This window comes from Stegostoma tigrinum, chromosome 47, assembly GCF_030684315.1.
Source record: "Stegostoma tigrinum isolate sSteTig4 chromosome 47, sSteTig4.hap1, whole genome shotgun sequence".
Lineage (NCBI taxonomy): Eukaryota > Metazoa > Chordata > Chondrichthyes > Orectolobiformes > Stegostomatidae > Stegostoma > Stegostoma tigrinum.
In genome coordinates, this window is record NC_081400.1 from 1,426,197 (window position 1) to 1,443,976 (window position 17,780).

The 17,780-nt window shown below is 45.3% G+C and overlaps 1 protein-coding gene across 2 annotated transcripts; it reads right to left on the reverse strand.

Moving 5' to 3' along the window:
* Nucleotides 1–1,206: 1,206 nt before the first annotated feature.
* On the reverse strand, nt 1,207–16,477 carry clk2a (CDC-like kinase 2a). Of its 2 annotated transcripts, XM_059643088.1 has the most exons (14): nt 16,341–16,473; nt 15,663–15,793; nt 13,712–13,869; nt 10,549–10,789; nt 8,508–8,601; nt 8,070–8,136; nt 6,786–6,902; nt 5,405–5,571; nt 5,087–5,181; nt 4,844–4,973; nt 4,218–4,300; nt 3,640–3,719; nt 3,277–3,367; nt 1,207–2,294 (listed from the first exon to the last, which is right to left on the reverse strand). In XM_059643088.1, exons 2-14 carry the CDS (start codon nt 15,669–15,671, stop codon nt 2,109–2,111), a joined length of 1,518 nt encoding a protein of 505 aa, XP_059499071.1. In that variant the 5' UTR covers nt 15,672–15,793; nt 16,341–16,473; the 3' UTR covers nt 1,207–2,108. The 2 variants fall into 2 exon arrangements, with proteins under 2 accessions (XP_059499071.1, XP_059499072.1); XM_059643089.1 differs by lacking the exon at nt 15,663–15,793 and having other exon boundaries at nt 16,341–16,477.
* Between the last annotated feature and the right edge of the window lie 1,303 nt (nt 16,478–17,780).

The following is a 17,780-nucleotide window of genomic DNA, read 5'->3' on the forward strand; positions in this document are numbered from 1 at the left end:
ATGCAATCATAGCATTCATTTTGAGAGGGCTAGAATGACAGCAGAAGAGGTGACGGCCTAATGGTATTATTGTTGGACTGTTAATCCAGAGACCAAGATCACATTCTGGGGACCTGGGTTCAAATCTTACCACAGCAGATGGTAGAATTTGAATTCAATAAAATATCTGGAATTAAGAATCTAATGACAACCACGAATCCATTGTCAATTGTCCGGAAAAACCCATCTGGCTCACTAATGCCCTTTAGGGAAGGAAATTGCCATTCTTACCTGGTCTGGCCAACATGTGACTCAACTGCCCTCTGGGCAACAAATGCTGCCCTAGCCAGTGACACCCTCATCCCAAAACGTACTGCTGAGGCATTCCTGATGATGGGTTTCAGCCAGAAACATTGGCTTTCCTGCTCTACTGATGCTGTCTGACCTGCTGTGCTTTCCAGCAGTGGCAGTCTTTATGGTGTCCAAAAGAATCAAGGGTCACAGAGGAGCAGGCAGAAGAACGGGACTGAAAATTGTATCAGTCATGATTGAATGCAATGACTATAACCACGTATGAAGTGGAGGGGCCAGTGTTGGTGAATGACAGAGCAGATCTAATTTTGTTTCTATATCTTACAGTCTCATAATTCATGAGGGGAATTTCTGCAATGAGGGAGGAATGGTGAGCAAGTTGGACCTATAGTCTGAACATTAGGAAACCGAAGGTGATTTAATGGAAACGTAACATTTGACAGGGTGGATATTGAGAGGACAGACTCCAACTGGGGGAAACCAAGCTCTCATTTAAGGTAGAAAGGTGAGGAGGAGGAATTTCTTCTATCAGAGGGTAGTTCATGTCTGGAATTCTCTTCCACAGTGAGAGAATCTGCGCTATTCAATGTATTTAAGGCTGAATCAGTTGGATACGAGTGAGTTAAAGGAGGGAAGTGGAAGTTGACAGCACAATCAGACCAGCTAATTTTACTGAATGGCACAGCAGACTCAAGGGATAATGGCCTATTCCTGCTTGTATTTCTTATAACTTTATTGATAACAGAAGATTGATTTTATCAGCTTCATGTTACCATCAATTTGACCCAAGTGGATCATTTCCACTGGTATGTGAGGCTTCATTTCCAGCTACTGGTTTCAGAAGGGGGTTCCTGCCTTGTGCCAGCCATTCTTCAGGGTTGGCTGACGCAGCAGTCTTACTTCAAGATACACTGCTTTCAGTGAGACAATACAAAGCTTTTTATTATAAAAACACTGATGGTAAAGCAGATATCAGTCAACCCATTTTAAACCATCACAACAAGTTCCCAACCCTTCCCTGTAACATCCTCCCACTCCAGTCATCTACATAACCACAGCTGCTGACATGTTGTAAACGTGGGGATTGTGGGGGGTAGGGAAGAGGGGAGTAAGATTTACAATCTGGAATTTACTGTCATGGCAATTTTCCAATAAACCAGCAGGAGACTCTCCTTGAGATGATATTTACAGCAGAAGTTGTGGGTGGAAGGTAAACACAGTGGAAGTGCTGAGTTGTGACAATGGCAGATCAGCAGAATTAAACCAGTTGCGGCATTTCAGTGTAATTCACAGGGTGCAAACATCACTTGCACTGTTTAGACGTCTCTCTCTGTGGGGAAGAGTGTTCCATTTGATGCTCAGTGCCCATTAACAGTCACACCAGCAACGAACTCAGACCCAACAGCCACCCTTTCAAAGTCAGGAGTGCCTTGGTTTTTAAAGCTGCCACAGCAGGTTGATGACAAAGGCATCCAGTCCGATCAGCTGTCTTTATGCTGTAGTCTCTCACTGAGGTGCTTTAGTGTGTCTCTCCATCAGCAGAGTACAGGCATTCGGGGCTCTGATGAAAACACACAAACAGTGAGCAGAAAGGAAACCAGCAGGGGAGCGGAGCTGTTCTCCTCTTCCCACCTTGGAGCTTCACTGCTGATCACTGGAACTTTCTAATCTCTGCTTCTCACCGATTAAAGACCCATTCTGAAGACAGCAGCCCAGGAAGACATGGGCAGCAGTTTGAAGGAATAAGTTAAGCCCAAACAAAATAAAGGATCTTCTCTCTTCCCCCTCCCCCTCGAAGTCCCCAGCCCAGCGTTATGTCATCTACTGATATCTCGATTGGAGTCCCAGCCTTTTGTGTTTTTCTGTTCCGTTTTGAGACAGTCAAAGAAAGGATGTTGCAGACATTCTGCCAGAGTTATCCTTTTGGATGGCTCATACTCCAACATTCTCTCGATTAAATCAAACAGCTGGCAGTGCTCCTCACTCTCGGCAATCATGTATCGCTGAACAGTAAAATAAAAACACACCTATTAATGTACAATACTGTGTGAGAGAGAGAGAGAGAGAGAGAGAGAGAGAGAGAGAGAGAGAGAGAGAGAGAGAGAGAGAGAGAGAGAGAGAGAGAGAGAGAGAGAGAGAGAGAGAGAGAGAGAGAAAGAAAAAAAACTGTTCAATGCTGCAGGGCATTTGAACACAGCAGATAACAGCTTAACAGATTGACAGGCCACCCAAACCTATGCCACACATTTAAATTCATCTAAGGAAAAAAATCCATGGTCCACATCTTACAAGGAATTCAAGTTGAATAAACTGGACTGCTAATTAAGCAGCAGAGGAGCAGGAAAGTTTCATGTTTCGGGCCAAAGGGTCTCAACCCGAAACGTCAAACTTTCCTGCTCGGCCTGCTGTGTTCATCCAGCTTCACACAGTGTTATCTCAGTAGGAGCTGCCGAATCTATCTCTAGACTGCTAATCACTTGTGTTTGAAGCTGGTTCTGTGAAATGATAGGATTAAAACAGACACTGAGGTACTATCTGTGGAGGTACCATTTTACTGCTACCATCAGTTCAGGAAAAATAATTTTTAGTAAATCTCCATTCAACCAGTACGGTTTAAAAAAGCTAACTGTTGTGCTTCAGTTCAGTGATGTGCGCCATGCTCTGGCTCCTAAATTTAACTACTACTTGCTTTGTCTTTCTTCTGTCCAAAGGGTGTGGTTTTCTGGAATTCTACACTGCTACCACTAAAACATTCCCTTCAGATGTTGCATCCATCAGATCACTGGGTTTTAATTTTTTTTTTTGGGGGGGGGGGGGGGGGGAAAGCATGGATCAAAAGGCAGCAAAATGGTATCTCAAAACTGAATGGAGTTGCTGGTACAGAGTTGGTGGCCAGCACTTTAAACTTAATGTTTCCGGCCTGGTGGTGGGGAAATCCCAGATCCATCATGAAAACTTGAGACGAATTTGGTCTACCAAACTTACTTTCAATGGCTTACAGTTATCTCGTACATATCTTCCTGCAGAACTGCTTTCATCCCAGTCCAGGCGACCACGGTAGAAGTATTTCTGTTTCCTGTTAATGGTAAAATGGCAATAATACACGTTTTAACTGGGCAAACTGAGCGGAGTTAGTTTTTGTTGCAAGACCACATGGCCTACACCTCAGGAAAACATGCCACAATACCTGAAACAAACCCAAATCCTCTCTCCCAAACAGACTGCACCCTGCCAGCTCTCGCCCATCCCTGACACACACACCACAGGACAGAGTGTGTACAGTTCACCTCCCCAGTTAATCAGAGAACTCTACTGTTCATGGGACAGTAGCTGACATGTGACTCCCACCTGGTCTTTCTGATCATACGTGCTGGGATTGGTCCAAGGATTCTCTCCATCATGGCCAAATGCTCTCGATTGTCATGTGTCTGCAAAGAAGAGACATAAATCTTAGACCTCTCTGCGATACTGGGATCTCCAAGAAACCATGACTGCAGTCAGGCAACCCTCCTTGACTATGCAGACAGCTAAATGCTGGCCAGAAGTGGAGCGATTGGGAGGGAAGCAATTCTAATGCGACCCTCACCCGATATTCACTAACAGTGCATCTCCAGCAAGGATTGCTGATATTTGTCCCATCCCTCGTGCCTTGCTGCCCATCAGTGACTTTCTTAGGCAGAATGTTTGAGTTAGCTGACCTCTGCCTGGATCTGAGCATTGCACCAGGCTGCAAGATTATATTACAGGGCAGAGAACCGGCCTCTCATTCTGGTGATGTTTCCAGCAACACAAAACAGGATTGAAGATTTTATACCCATACACCCTGACCTTGTATCTTTGGCACAGAATCAAGAACCATTATTCCACAGGAGACCTGTGGAGAAATCATATTCTGAGTAGACCAGTCAAATTCAGCACAAACTTACTTGGAAAAGTGTAAAGCCAAGGTAATATTCAAAAATGATACAGCCTATGCTCCATACGTCACATGGCTGGGACCACCCAAGCTCTGGAAAAAAAGCAACATTTGTTAGATGTAGAGTGATTGACGCTGGTCAGAAATATGTCCTCATAACTGGGTCCTGTTGCTCACCATAGTTTCTACCCCACTTTGCTTCCCCTCGAATAATTCTGTGATCCAAGGGATTTGCTCCCAGTTTTTGCAGTTTTTGTATAAAGTTCATTTTGATACACAACCGAATGGGATTAAGGCAGGACTTCTGGAACGTTGGGTCAGAATCCTCAGAAGGATTTTGGGGTTGCAGGCTCCAATGCAGCTGTGATGGTGTCAGAGATGAGACCCCTTTAAAACGTGCAGTTTTAATAAGTGGGCTGTGGCCCAACTGTCTGAACCTGTAGGCCTAAACCACATCCTTAAAAACCTAATGGGGGTGCTGTTTGTTTCAGAGCACTAGGGATTTAACCACTCTGCCATCTGCTACTGCCAGAGCTCCAAGGTCTCAGCAACTTTCAAACACTAAAATTGGGCCATGGTGAGGAAAAAGAAACAAGAAGTTTGCGAAATCCTGGATTAAAACCTGTTCACACTTACCCAAAATAACTTCTGGTGCTCTATAGTGTCTTGTGGAAACGATCGTGCTGTGGTGCTCATGATCAAACGTGGCACTGCCAAAGTCTACAACCCTGGTCGCTGTGTTTTTAACCACTCGCTCTTCACGTTTCTGTCAAGTGGGAAAATGGAAATAAAAGCTCACCACTTTGTTTAACCACTTGGAAGGTAATACAACTGGTACAGAAGAGGCAATGACTCTGACACCCCATTGTTCACACATACCTTTTCCACATTACACACAACTTCATAGTCGGAATTTACAAAAAGAATGTTCTCTGGCTTTAGGTCAGTGTGAGTGAGCTTGTTGTCATGTAAAACTATGAAAAGAGATAAAAATGGGGAAAGGTTATGCAACAACAGAAGCCACGGCCTGACAACTGCTAATCAGACAACCCACCAAACTAGCTACAGGTGAAATTAACCCCCCGCCCGCTTCACTGCAGGATACAGGCTACTGTATCTGCTGTAACGGTTAAACCAGGGACACTGCTGTTATTTGTACACAAGATACAGGTACGAGCTAACCATAATGATACTCACAGTTAACTGCATGGCAAGTCTGCAAAGCCATGTGTCTCACTTGGTAAATAGGATACGGCGTGTAATTATTATCTTTCAAGAAATCAAACGTGCTCTGTCCGAGTAGTTCAAAAGAGATACATATATGTCCATGGTAGTCAAACCAATCAAACATCTGTACACATTGACTGGAAAGGGAAGGCAGAAAGAACACATTTCAATTACACAATGCACTGCCAGGACAGCAACTCCCCATTCAACATGCAACCTGCCAGTCTTCTGCAGTTTAAGGATTTTATCTCAATGGCTACTGCACATCTCCATAAGTGAACAAGTTTTTCTACTATTACAAAAGGACCATGATTAAATGGGTCAATGGACTGAATAATGGCAGACGGAGTTTAATCCGGATAAAAGTGAGGTACTGCATTTTGATACAACAAACAAGGGTAGAGCATATACAATTAATTTGGGCTTTGGGTACTGTTGTAGAACAGACAGACCTAGGGGTGCAGGTACATAATTCTTTGAAGTTTGCTTCACATATAGACAGGGTGGTTAAAGAGGCATTTGGCACACTTGCCTTCATTGCTCTGTCCTTTGAATACAGGAGTTGGGATGTTATGCTGAGGTTTACAGGACATTGGGGAGGCCTCTTCTGGAACACTGTGTCCAGTTGTGGTCGCCCTGTTATAGCAAGGATGTTATCAAGCTAGACTGGGTTCAGAAGAGATTTACCAGGATGTCGCTGAGTATGGAAGGTTTGAGTTATAAAGAAAGGCTGGGGCTTTTTTCACTGGAGGGTAGTAAGTGGAGAGGTGACCTAATAGAAGTTTGTAACGATGGGCATTGATAGTTATTGATGTGTGTCTTTTCCCTAGGGTGGGGGATTTAAAGACATGGGGATATTTTTAAGGTGAGAGGAAACAGATTTAATGAGGTAAATCTGTTTTACACAGAGGGTCGCTTGCGTGTAGAATGAGCTTCCTGAGGAAGTGGTGGATATAGGTACAATTACAGCATTTAAAAGACATTTGGGAAAGTACACGAACAGGAAAGGTTTGGTGGGATATGGGCCAGGAGCAGGCAGGTGGGACTAGTTTGGTTTGGGATTATGTTCAGCATGGACTGGTTGGACCAAAGGGTCTGTTTCTGTGCTGTATGATTGACTCTCTAACTGCCCTGAAGATCCTGCTTGGCCCCTTGCTTTCAAATCCACCATCTCCCCCGTCTCAGTAATGACCTGCCATTATTGAAGTTGGGACTTGCTACAAATATCCTGAAGAGATACTTGAAATGAGCTGGATTCCCCACGGAGCTGGCAGGCTGGGACACCACTAAAGGATCTAGGATTTACAGAGACAGGACAAAATACAGAGTTTTTGCAAGTGAAATTACTTACAACTTATTATCTGGATCCTTCTCATTAATTTTCTCCAGTACATTAATCTCTAGACGGGCAGCTTCTCTGTATTTTTCCACATTCTTAATTATTTTAAGAGCCACCCGTGAGCCACCCCTGTGAAGAGATAATGGAGCCATCACCTCAAGTTATATTTTAACATCAAATGGCAGTTCAACAAACACATTTTTCTGCACCCACTGCCACGGGAGACAAGGTCCACAGAATGGCGCTTGACATTAACAGCAGCATGGACAAGTTGGGCTGAATGGCTTGTTACTGCACAGTAATCTGCATGTACTCGCTGATATTTAAATGAACTAGCATTTAGGTCCTCTTCAAGGGCCAGCCCAACCCGAGCTCAATTCAATCTACAGCCAATACACACAGGCTCAAACAGGCAGCTAGGGAGTAACAGTCCCCCCAAAAACTGTAGACTTGCCATATAAATACAGTGGCAGAAAGAGCAGAGCAGATCAGATCAGAGGCTGGGAATCCTGCAGTGAGTAGCTCACCTCCGAACCCCCCCACCCCACCCCCACCCCCCAAACCAAAGCCTGTCCCACCATCAACAAGGCACAAGTCAGGAATGTGATAGAATACTCCCCACTTGCCCTGGATGGATGCAGCCCCAACAACACTCAAAAAACTCAACAATCATCCAGGACAAAGCAGCCCGCTTGATTGGCACCATATTCACAAGTATCCACTTTCTCCACCATCAATGCTTAGTACACACTGCTACTATTATCTGTAAAACGCACTGCAGAAATTCACCAAAGATCCTTAGACAGCACCTTCCAAACCCACAGCCGCTTCCATCTAGAGCGACAAGGGCAGCAGATACATGGGAACACCACCCCCTGCAAGTTCCCCTCCAAGACACTGACAAACCTGACTTGGAAATATATCACCGTTCCTTCAGTGTAAGTGGGTCCAAATCCTGCAATTTCCTCCCCAAGGTACTGTGGTCTACCTCAGCCACACGGACTGCAGGGGTTCAGCACAGCTTAGCACCACCTGTTCTTTGCCAACTACGAATGCATAATAAATGCTGGCCCAGCCATGGCCCACGAGGGAATATGCGGAGAGAAAGAGCTGATTAAGGAGGTGGGGTATCTTCAGGATGAGTCACCACAGCCCCCACCTGTCACAATGGTCAATGCCAGTCAGTAACTGAATACCGGATTAAAGGGCTCGTACACTGCTTGGTGTTTTACACGATTCACTCAACCAAGCAACAGTCGGGAGAGAAAGACAGAGTGCCTGGTGTAGTCAGCCTACCTGCGGTGGTCAATACACTGTACGACTTTGCCAAAGGTTCCTTCACCTAAAGTGTTAACAATTTCATCTATTGAGGGAAGAAGAAAGGAAATGAAATGAGCTTCTATAATTGGACTGAATGAATACAACATTTAAGAAGACAATCAGTTTGAAGTAAATTACAAAGCCTCATCTCATTATACAGTTTTTTCACTTGTCAGTACAAGGCACATGTCTGAAGCAGAAAGCATATAACACCATCTGCTGAGAAAACAAGGTTTCTGCACAATATTATTTTCCTGCATTTAGGATAAATTATAACAAATATAAACAAATAAAAACAAAAAGCAGGAGGAGAAGGAAGGGAATTAGAAAACAAAAAACAGCAATGAGAGGTCTGCAACTTTTTTTCGGGATCTTAACTATAGAGCTAAAGGAAGTTACGATTTAAGCTTGTACATCGTTCTTGTAGCCAGTCGCCGTTGCGATAGATCAGATGGCCCTCGTTGTCATCTTCCACACTCTTGGCCCTTCTGCTGCTCTGATGACTCCGCTGTGTACGCAGAATCCCCGATGCCAGGGCGGTGACAGCAACACACACAGGCGCGCATCAAACCATCATCCAAGCCAATTGGAGAGACACATTTTCAAACCAGCAGCCACATTGGATGGTTTGGGGTTTTCGCATTGTAGAGAAGGGGGGCAGCGATGGAGTGGTCGATTGCCAGATTGTCAAGATTCCAGGCAATTCATACGCCCACACAGGATATATAACGATAGGGATATTGCAAGGGAACATGTCAAGATACACAGTACTAACTCAGAAAATGAAAAAATAAACATTTCAAAACCCCACCTACACCTTCCCACCCCATCCAGAACAGTAAGCAAGATTTTAATTTACAACGTAAATTTCTAACCACTGCTCCCAATAAATTAATGATTAAAACTGATTTAATAGATTCCATTAAAAGCTTCCCAATTGAGTTGCAGTGATACTTTTGTTTTAAAAAGCAAAAGGTGCGAATATTCAGCAATGACCTCTCCTGCTTCCCTGGTCAGCAAGTGGAATTGCACAGGAGAAACAAACAGCATATTGGGTTATGGGTTAAAGCACAACAACCAGAAACCCACGAAACAAGCAGCTGCAGACACCAGCTAGGCTGCAGTGTTCACACTGGGAAGTGATGTGCCGAGCGTGTGATAGAGCAAACAGAGACAGAGCAAACTTTCATTTTAACAAAAACAGGTTACAGTCGGTCAGCTTGGTGTCAATTTAATTGCTGCTGCAGCTACAGCATTTTACAATGTAATATCACTGCAACCCTTTCCCTAAAAAAGCCCTCACTCTGCATTATAGTCACGTGTACTCTTCAATGCATTACTTTCCATTCTTAAGACTAATCTCAACTCCTATCTTAACACAAGCAATCCCATACACACACACACACACACACACACACACACAGAGGGACAGGAACACTCAACACATTGTTAAATGCTCTCCTTTTTATGACCAGTTCTACCACATTTAAAACATGGCCAGCTTTGTAACTCCTCTCAACACCTTTACTTAAAAGGCTCAAGTTATGCCAGTGTCTGAAACAATGAGAAGGTTAGGGCAGGTGGTGGGAGTATAACAGCGGTGACAGAAGTAGGGCAGGGAATACAATAATTTCAGGCTGTTCAGCCTGTAAAGGCAGGCGATCACTGAACCTGCACACCTACCTATCTAGCTCAGTGGTAGGGGTTTGACTTTGTCTACAGCTCTACAACATGGAGGGAGAAGGGAAGAGAGGAGGAGATGTGAGAAAGACTAGGGGAAGAGGTGATTAGTTACCCCACATCAAGCACAGCTTACATCTAAAAAGTGGACACCGACTGCGGTGATGGAATGGTGCCCTTGAAACCAAATCACGGCTGGGTGGGGGGTGAAAATCCCACACAGTGCTCTGCCAGGAATGTTAATTCCCTCCTCCCACATTGCTCACAGCCCAAGAAAAAGTGAGCAGACAGGCAGTTACCAGCTCTTACTTATTCCACCGCAGCTGGTCACAATAAACAAGAGCAACCCTAGGGGTCCAACTCCACACCCAGCCATACCTGCTGAAATTCTCTCCCCAGCCAGACTGCAGAATCAGGCACACCTACCTCTTCCACGGCTGCTGAGTGACAGCTCTCAAAAACAGAACCACAGCAGCCAGGCCACTACCACAAAACAACCTACTGCAAATGTATCCTCTCCTTATACAAGAAAGACCAAAGAAAGCATAAAAAAAGGAGTTGCCTGGATAGCCACAAGCTAAATTACAGCTATCCAACAGACAACAAACAGAAAGTTCACAGCAAACATGTGGGGATGTGCGAGTGTTCCACCTTAAAACAGTCCACACAACCAGAAAAAAAGCAGAATAAAAAAAAATTGCTTTACTTACCAAATCCTGTGGGCTGTAAAAAGAAAAAGCTATTGACATACTAATAGAGAGATGGGTGTACTCACCGAGGAGGAGCGGCTATATGACCTGCTTCTGCGGCGCCGCCTTTTGTGCTTACGTCTGCTGCTCTTCCGACTCCTGTAGCTCCTGTCCCGTTCCTGCGAGCGACGGTAGTCATACGAGTTGCGAGAGCAGTAGTCCGTCTCGTGGTAGCCATCTCCCTGGTCTCGGCTGTAATGACCCCGGTAAGCATCACAGTACCTCCTTTCATTGTACAGTCGTCGGTCACACGAACAGTGCTCAATACTATTGTCACAACCAGTGGGAAGAAGCGGAGGAACTCAGATTAACTGGCTAACAATGAACGGCATTAAATACAATCAGAACAGCACAGAAGAGCTAACGGGGCTACAAGGGGTGAATACCAGCAGTTCTGGTTCCACACTGTCCAAAAGGGACAGGACATAATGAAAATAACCCCCTAATGGTCATGTCACTAGATCTGTGATCCAAGGCTACTGCCACAGGAACGTGGCTTTCAACTCAATTAACAGTCTGGAATCTCAGTACATGGACATGAAAATATCCATATATTATTATAAAAACTCATTTGGTTTAGGAAGGAAACCTGTCATCCTCACCTGCTCTGGGCCTGTGTGCAGCTCTGGGCCCATAGCAAAATGGTTGACTGTCAATTGGCATCTGAAATGGCTGAGTACGCACCTCAATTCAAGGGCAAATTAGGGATGGGGCAACATGTTTGTCAGTAAAACCCACATTACAGAGAAGAATCAAATAAATGTGTGAGGCAGAGTGTGTGTTAATTGCTGAATTCCTGTCAGTTTATGTTGGGGTCCAAACAATACAAACTGGGTTTAGCCTCGCAACACTTCTTTATAAAGTGAAGCACCTTATGGAAATATGCCAAGCTCCGAGTGGTGAGCTTCATGCACGTCTGAACAAATATCCAGCTACTTTAATATCACCCTTGTTAACTGAGATGGTTAGATCAACAAAACACATTTCAACTGACGGTCTCTGGAGCTGACAGGTTTTAATTTCTGATGCATCAGTGCCCTGGGTTACAGATATTGCTTACCTTACCCCAAAGGGGCAGTATTAGCCTGTAAATAAAAACAACATGTCAACTTAACCATGGGAAGGAAGTGCCATCCATCCTGGCATCAGCAGTAAAACAGCAGCTGAGGCTCAGGGTCAGTCTCTCGTTATGGATGTCTAACAGAGCCACTTCCATTTGTCAATCTTTCTTTAAACAACTGAACATCCTTGTTACGAATTTATTGGGAAAGACACTAACTATAGCATGGAAAGAAAACTGGCTAGCCAACAGTAAACCGAGTAGGCATAAGTGGGTCCTTTTCAGGAAGAAGCCACCCCAGGTGGTGAAGGAGATGTTTGTACGCCTGCCTTTATTATCAGTGCATTCAGTCTCGGAGTTGGGAGGGTCATATTGCAGCTGTACAGGGCATTCAATTCTGGTCTCCCTGCGAGAGCAAGGATGTTGTGAAACTTGAAAGGGTTTATAAAAAATTTACGAGGATATTACCGGAGTTGGAGGGTTTGATTTATAGGGAGAGACTGAATATGTTGGGTCTATTTTCCTGAATGTCATACGCTGATGAGTGACCTTATAGAAACATATGAGGGGCACTGCTAGGGTGAATAGGCTAGGTCTTTCCCCCAGAGCAGGGGAGTCCAAAACAAGTGGGCATAGGTCAAAGGTGAGAGGAGAAAGGTTTAAAAGGGACCTAATGGTCAACTTTTTCATTCAGTGTGTAATGCATAAACGGAATGAGCTGCCACAGGAAGTGGAGGAGCCTGGTACAATTACAACATTTAAAAAGGTGTCTGGATGAGTATATGAATAAGAAAGGTTTAGAGGGATATGGGTCAAAGGCTGGCAAATGGGACTAGTTTTATTTAAGCTATCTGGTTGGACAGAAGGGTCGTTATGATAAGATGTATCGAGTGCTGTACCACAGGTATCAGTGCTGCTGCCTCAAATGTTTTCCAAATCAGACAAATTATTTAGATGAAGGAACTGAAAGTATGGTTGCCTAATTAATCAATGATACAAAGACAGAAAGGAAAGTCAGTTGTGAATAAAACAAAGCTACAAAAGGGACAAAGGTAAGTGCACGGGTAAAAATCTGGTGTATGCAGTATAGTGTGGGAAACGTGAAATGGTTTATTTTTCGCTGACAAAATGAAAAGCAGCACATTATCACAAATGTGAGAGATGGCAGAGGTACCTGGGTATCCTACTGTATGAATCACAAAAGATTAGTATGCAGGTATAACAATTGATATTACTAATTTTAACATTTATTGAACACAGAACTGAACACAAAAGGAAAGAGATAGTGCCTCAGGGCAAAGGTGAGACCATTGTGTGTTGTTTACAGCAATGGTCTTCTTTAAGGAAGGAAGGAAGGAAATAGATTGGAAGCAGTTCAGAGAGGCTTACTAAACTGATACCTGGAGTGGGCTGTCCTGTTGGACAGGCTCAGCTTCTATCTACTGGCATTTACGGGCAACTTGATTGAAACATACAAGATCCTGAAGGGACTTGATAGGGTGGATTTGGACAGTATGTTTTCTCTTTGTAGGAACTCCTAGGACTGGGGCTCAGCATTTAAATAGGAGACTCTTAAAACCATGGAGAGCACTTCTTTTTCCCCCCCTTATAGAGAGCGTCAAGAATCTTTGGCACTCTCAGAATACAGTGGGAGTACAGTCTTGGCGTATTTTTAAAGCAGCGTAGACAGCTGTTTGATAAGCAAGGGGGAGAAAGGCTGACAGGGATAGGTATGAATGTGGGTTAATCAGATCTAATGGAAAGAAGCAGGCTCAGTGGGCTAAGTGACCTCCTCCTGTTGTTAGTTTACATGTTTGACCAAGCAACAAAGCTGAAGCAATTTCTCTAGTTCAAACAGAGAGTGACCAGATTGCATAAATAAACACAGACCTACATTCCTATTCCTCAGAGGAGCACGGTATAACATTGCACTGAAGTGTAGTTGATTATTCCGCAGCTCTAAACAGATTGTTTGAGACCTACATCTATACTGCTTGTGCTAGAACTGGCAGGGAGGCATCTATATCCCATTGTCCTGTTAGAAAAAAAAACAGGCTGACAGAGGACAAGTCACAAATTTGACAAACAGATTTTCTGTTCACAGGCCAACAGGAAGAAATCTTACAAACCTCCTGGACCTGATGTAGCTTTCATTCCTATGCTGTCGATCACTGCTTCTGGATCGTGATCGGGATCTCCGTCTCCCACGCCTGCTTCTCCTGTAACGTTCGTGGAAACTGTCCCGGCTCTCCCGGTCTGACGAACGGTACCGCCTCAAACGAGGCATCTGCAACAGAAAACACGTGGTCATCTTGGGCCAGATAAATGGAGCTGAGGTGCAGATCAGCCATGGCTTTTTGGTAAAGACTAGAGGGGCTGAATAGCCTCCTCTGGCTGCTATCTTTAAGAAGCAGACCCAGAGTGACGAATGCAGAACAGGTGACCCACCTCCATTCCTGGGGAGGTGGGTGATAGCAGCGAGGAAGAATTTAACATGTAGCCTGAGATAACGCAACACCAGAGTGACCATACACAGTTGGGAACGGAGTGGTGGCAGCAGCAGCTGGTCCATCAGAACCCAGAGGGTAGTGAGTGGCTCTCTTACTCTCTTCAGCAATCCCTGTGCTGACCAGTCCACAATTACCCCCCAAAGCCTGTGATTTCAACACAGAGGGTGTCAGAAAAGCTTTGACTGCTCCCTCCTGGCCCCTAGTTTGCACTGGAGCAGAGAGACTACACAGGGATTCAGAAGCATTGCAAGCAGCCTCCCTCTGCTGTCCTGTTAATGTGCAAGAACTATAAAAAGTTAGCAGGGAGGTGCAGCAAGTAATTACAAAGACAAACTGAATTTTGACTTTCATTGTGAGATGGGTCAGAATTTTGAGAAGAAGGTGGTAAGTCTTGGTATAACTCTACAGGGCGGTGGGTTTGCAGAGAGGCAATCCTATATTTGGTCCTTTTATTTAAGGGAAGGTTAAACTGGTGCTGGAAGTAGTTCAAAATAATTTTGTGTCTTTAAAAAAATATATAGAGATAAGAGACAGTGAAGGTCACAGACTTTGGGACACGAGAGGAACATGTAACATGTCTTACATCAACGGTAGGGAGGTCTTGTCTTACAAACTTGATCGAGTTTTCTGAGGAGATGACAAAAGTGAAGGTAGGCAGTGGACATTGTCTACCTGGACTTTACTAAAGCATCTGACAAGGTCCCTCACAATAGGCTGGTCCAGAAGACTAAGTTGCATGGGAACCCTGGTCAGTTCGAAAACTGGATTCAAAAGTGGCTTAGACATAGATGACAGAGTAGTTGTGGAGGGGCATATTCTAACTGGAAGTTTTAGCAAAAATCACAATATAGATAGTGAAAATAGTTATCAAAGGATACAGCACAATATAAAATCAGTTGGAAACTTGCCAGAGAAATAACAGCTGTTTAATCCTGAAGTGCGAGGCAATGTGTTTTGGTAGGCCTTTTTTTAAACCCAAGAGGAAAGCATATAGTTAATAGCAGGATCCTTAGCAGCATTGACATACAGCAGTCCAAGTCCATAGCTCTCGGAAAGAGGCAACACAGGTTGCTAAAAATGATGAATGGCATGGTCACTTTCATTGGTCAGGGCACTGAGTATGAAAGTTGGCACATCATGGCACAGCTAAAATATCAAACGTTAGTAAGCCCACATTTGGAGTACTGTGCGCAGTCCTGGTTGCCAAACTATAGGACATGGAAAATTTAGAGAGAGTGCAGAAGAGATTTACCACAATGTTGCCTGGATTGGAACATATTAGTGATAAGGACAGGTTGGAAAAACGTGGAACTGAAGAGGCAACCCGATAGAAGTGTATAAAATGACAATGCGCATGTATAATCGGAGTCTCTTTCCCAGGGTGGAAATGACAAGCGCCAGTGCGCATAGATTTAAGCTGAGAGGGGGAGAATTTTTTTTTAATTAATTCAGGAGATGGTAGGTGCTTGGAATGTGCTGCTGGGGAGATCGCAAAAGCAGGTGCTTTGGCCACGTTTAACAGGCATTAGACAGATAAATGGAACAGACAGGGAATAGGGAGTGTATGTACCTTGTGCATACAGGTGAGAATGGTCAGCACAGATATGTTGGGCCGAAGGGCCTGCTCTTGAGGCCCTAGTCCAAACCCAAAATTCCACCTCCTTCAACATCCGGGGATCCTCACGCCAAAGCATCTGTGGACTACAAGTGATAATGGGAACTGCAGATGCTGGAGAATCCAAGATAATGAAATGTGAGGCTGGATGAACACAGCAGGCCCAGCAGCATCTCAGGAGCACCCTCTGAAGAAGGGTCTAGGCCCGAAACGTCACCTTTTGTGCTCCTGAGATGCTGCTGGGCCTGCTGTGTTCATCCAGCTTCACATTTCATTACTGTGGACTACAGGTCCCAGCAGGCACCGCGCCCCGCGCATGCGCGCCGTCTAAAACTACCGCCGCCCATACAGTTTCCCTGCGACCTTCCTTCATTACTTTTTTTAGAAAAATAAATAAAATCAACAATATTTTGGTGGAGTGGTCCCGCGTATGTCCACACGCGTCTGTGGGTGAGGGAACACGGTGCAGATGAGACTGCGGTCGGAGCTGCTCCCGCCGCCATTTGGGAAGCGCAGCCGCCATCTTGTTGCCTGGCGGCGGCCACAGGCCTAAGGCCCCCCTGAGCCGAGAAACCAGCCGGACACAGGGAGCAGCACCCGGGGATTGTAAACACGGGGGGGAGCCTCCCTTACCGTCTTCGCAGCCAGCCCCGTGTGCTTATCCCACAGGAAATCCGTGTTTGCCGAGTTTCTGTCCACGGACTTCACTCTCTCTCCGTCTCCGACGTTGAAATTAAAAAAAACTCCGCAACGGCAGCGTGACCACGCCCCTCATTTGTGAGGTCATCGCGTCGACACCGCCCCCTTTCCCAGCGTGTTCGCGTCACGGCCTCTAACCCCGCGCTTTGCGCGTTGATCTGACGGCCGCGCTCTCGCGCGATGACCCCCCCGAAATGCGCCTGCGCAGCACTTTCCCGCTCCCGCCCTTCAGCCCGAGCGCACCGTGCTAGCCCTCGGTTTTCTCCCAATCAGTCAGTCACCCTCCTCCGCTCAGAAACGGATCGCAGGTCGTGGCAATTGCAGAATGTTCTGGAGATATATGTTTGAATCCCATCGCCGCAGACAGTGAAATTTCAATTCAGTGAAAGTTTGGAATTAAACTGCCACCTTTTAAAGGTTTTATTGTCAGGAGCACAGTGAAAAGTGCACAAAGTCGCCATTCTTCGCCGCCAGCTTAACAGGCAATAGTCAGGATTAAAAAAAAAGATGAAATAATAGAAACAGTCATAATTAAATATCCAGGATCATAGCCTACCGTCTGCCATGGGTCCTCGCCACCAGAAAAACGACACCACAAAACCCATCCCTCCGCCTGCGAATACTCAGGATGGCCAAGTCTCTGAACGCCGCCGAAGTCGGAATGCCACCTGCCTGTCTCACCTTTGCTGATGGTCAAAAAGGCCACGGTACCCCTGTTCTGACCCGAATGTGACTCCATACCAACAGCAATAGGATTCATTCCTAACAGCCAACTCAAGGTCAAGCGCAGTTAGGGATGCACAATACACGCTGTCCTTGCCAGCGTTGCCCACAGACCACCCGCATGACGGTCAGCACAGGCTTGGAGTGCCGAAGGGCCATGTTCCTGTGCTGTACTTTTATATTTGTTCATTTTCAAAGGGCACCATCCGGGTGCACGTGGACTACAGCAGTTCACGGAGGCAGCTTACCACCGCCTTTGAGGGCAGCCACAGACAGACAACAAATGCTGGGCCCAGCCAACAACACCCATGTCCCTCAGATAGAAGCAGTGAGTTAAGAAAGGTATCTCTCTCAAAGTGTGGTGGAACAGGTTCAGTGACTTCCAGAAGAGATTTGAAACACAGACTGTGGCTATTTGGACCATCATGCGCCTGTCGATGACAGAGATTCTCGACCAGGAAGGGAAACACGTTGCTGCATCACAGTATCTCCTGGGACATCTTTCAGCAGAACACCACAGGATACTGATCCCAGTAAGTGAAGATCCCACAAAGCAATCCCTGTCACCCACAACAGTGCAAACAATTGGAATTCATGACAGCCTTGGTTCAAACACGGACAAAAGGGCTGAAATCCACAGGTGTGTTGAGA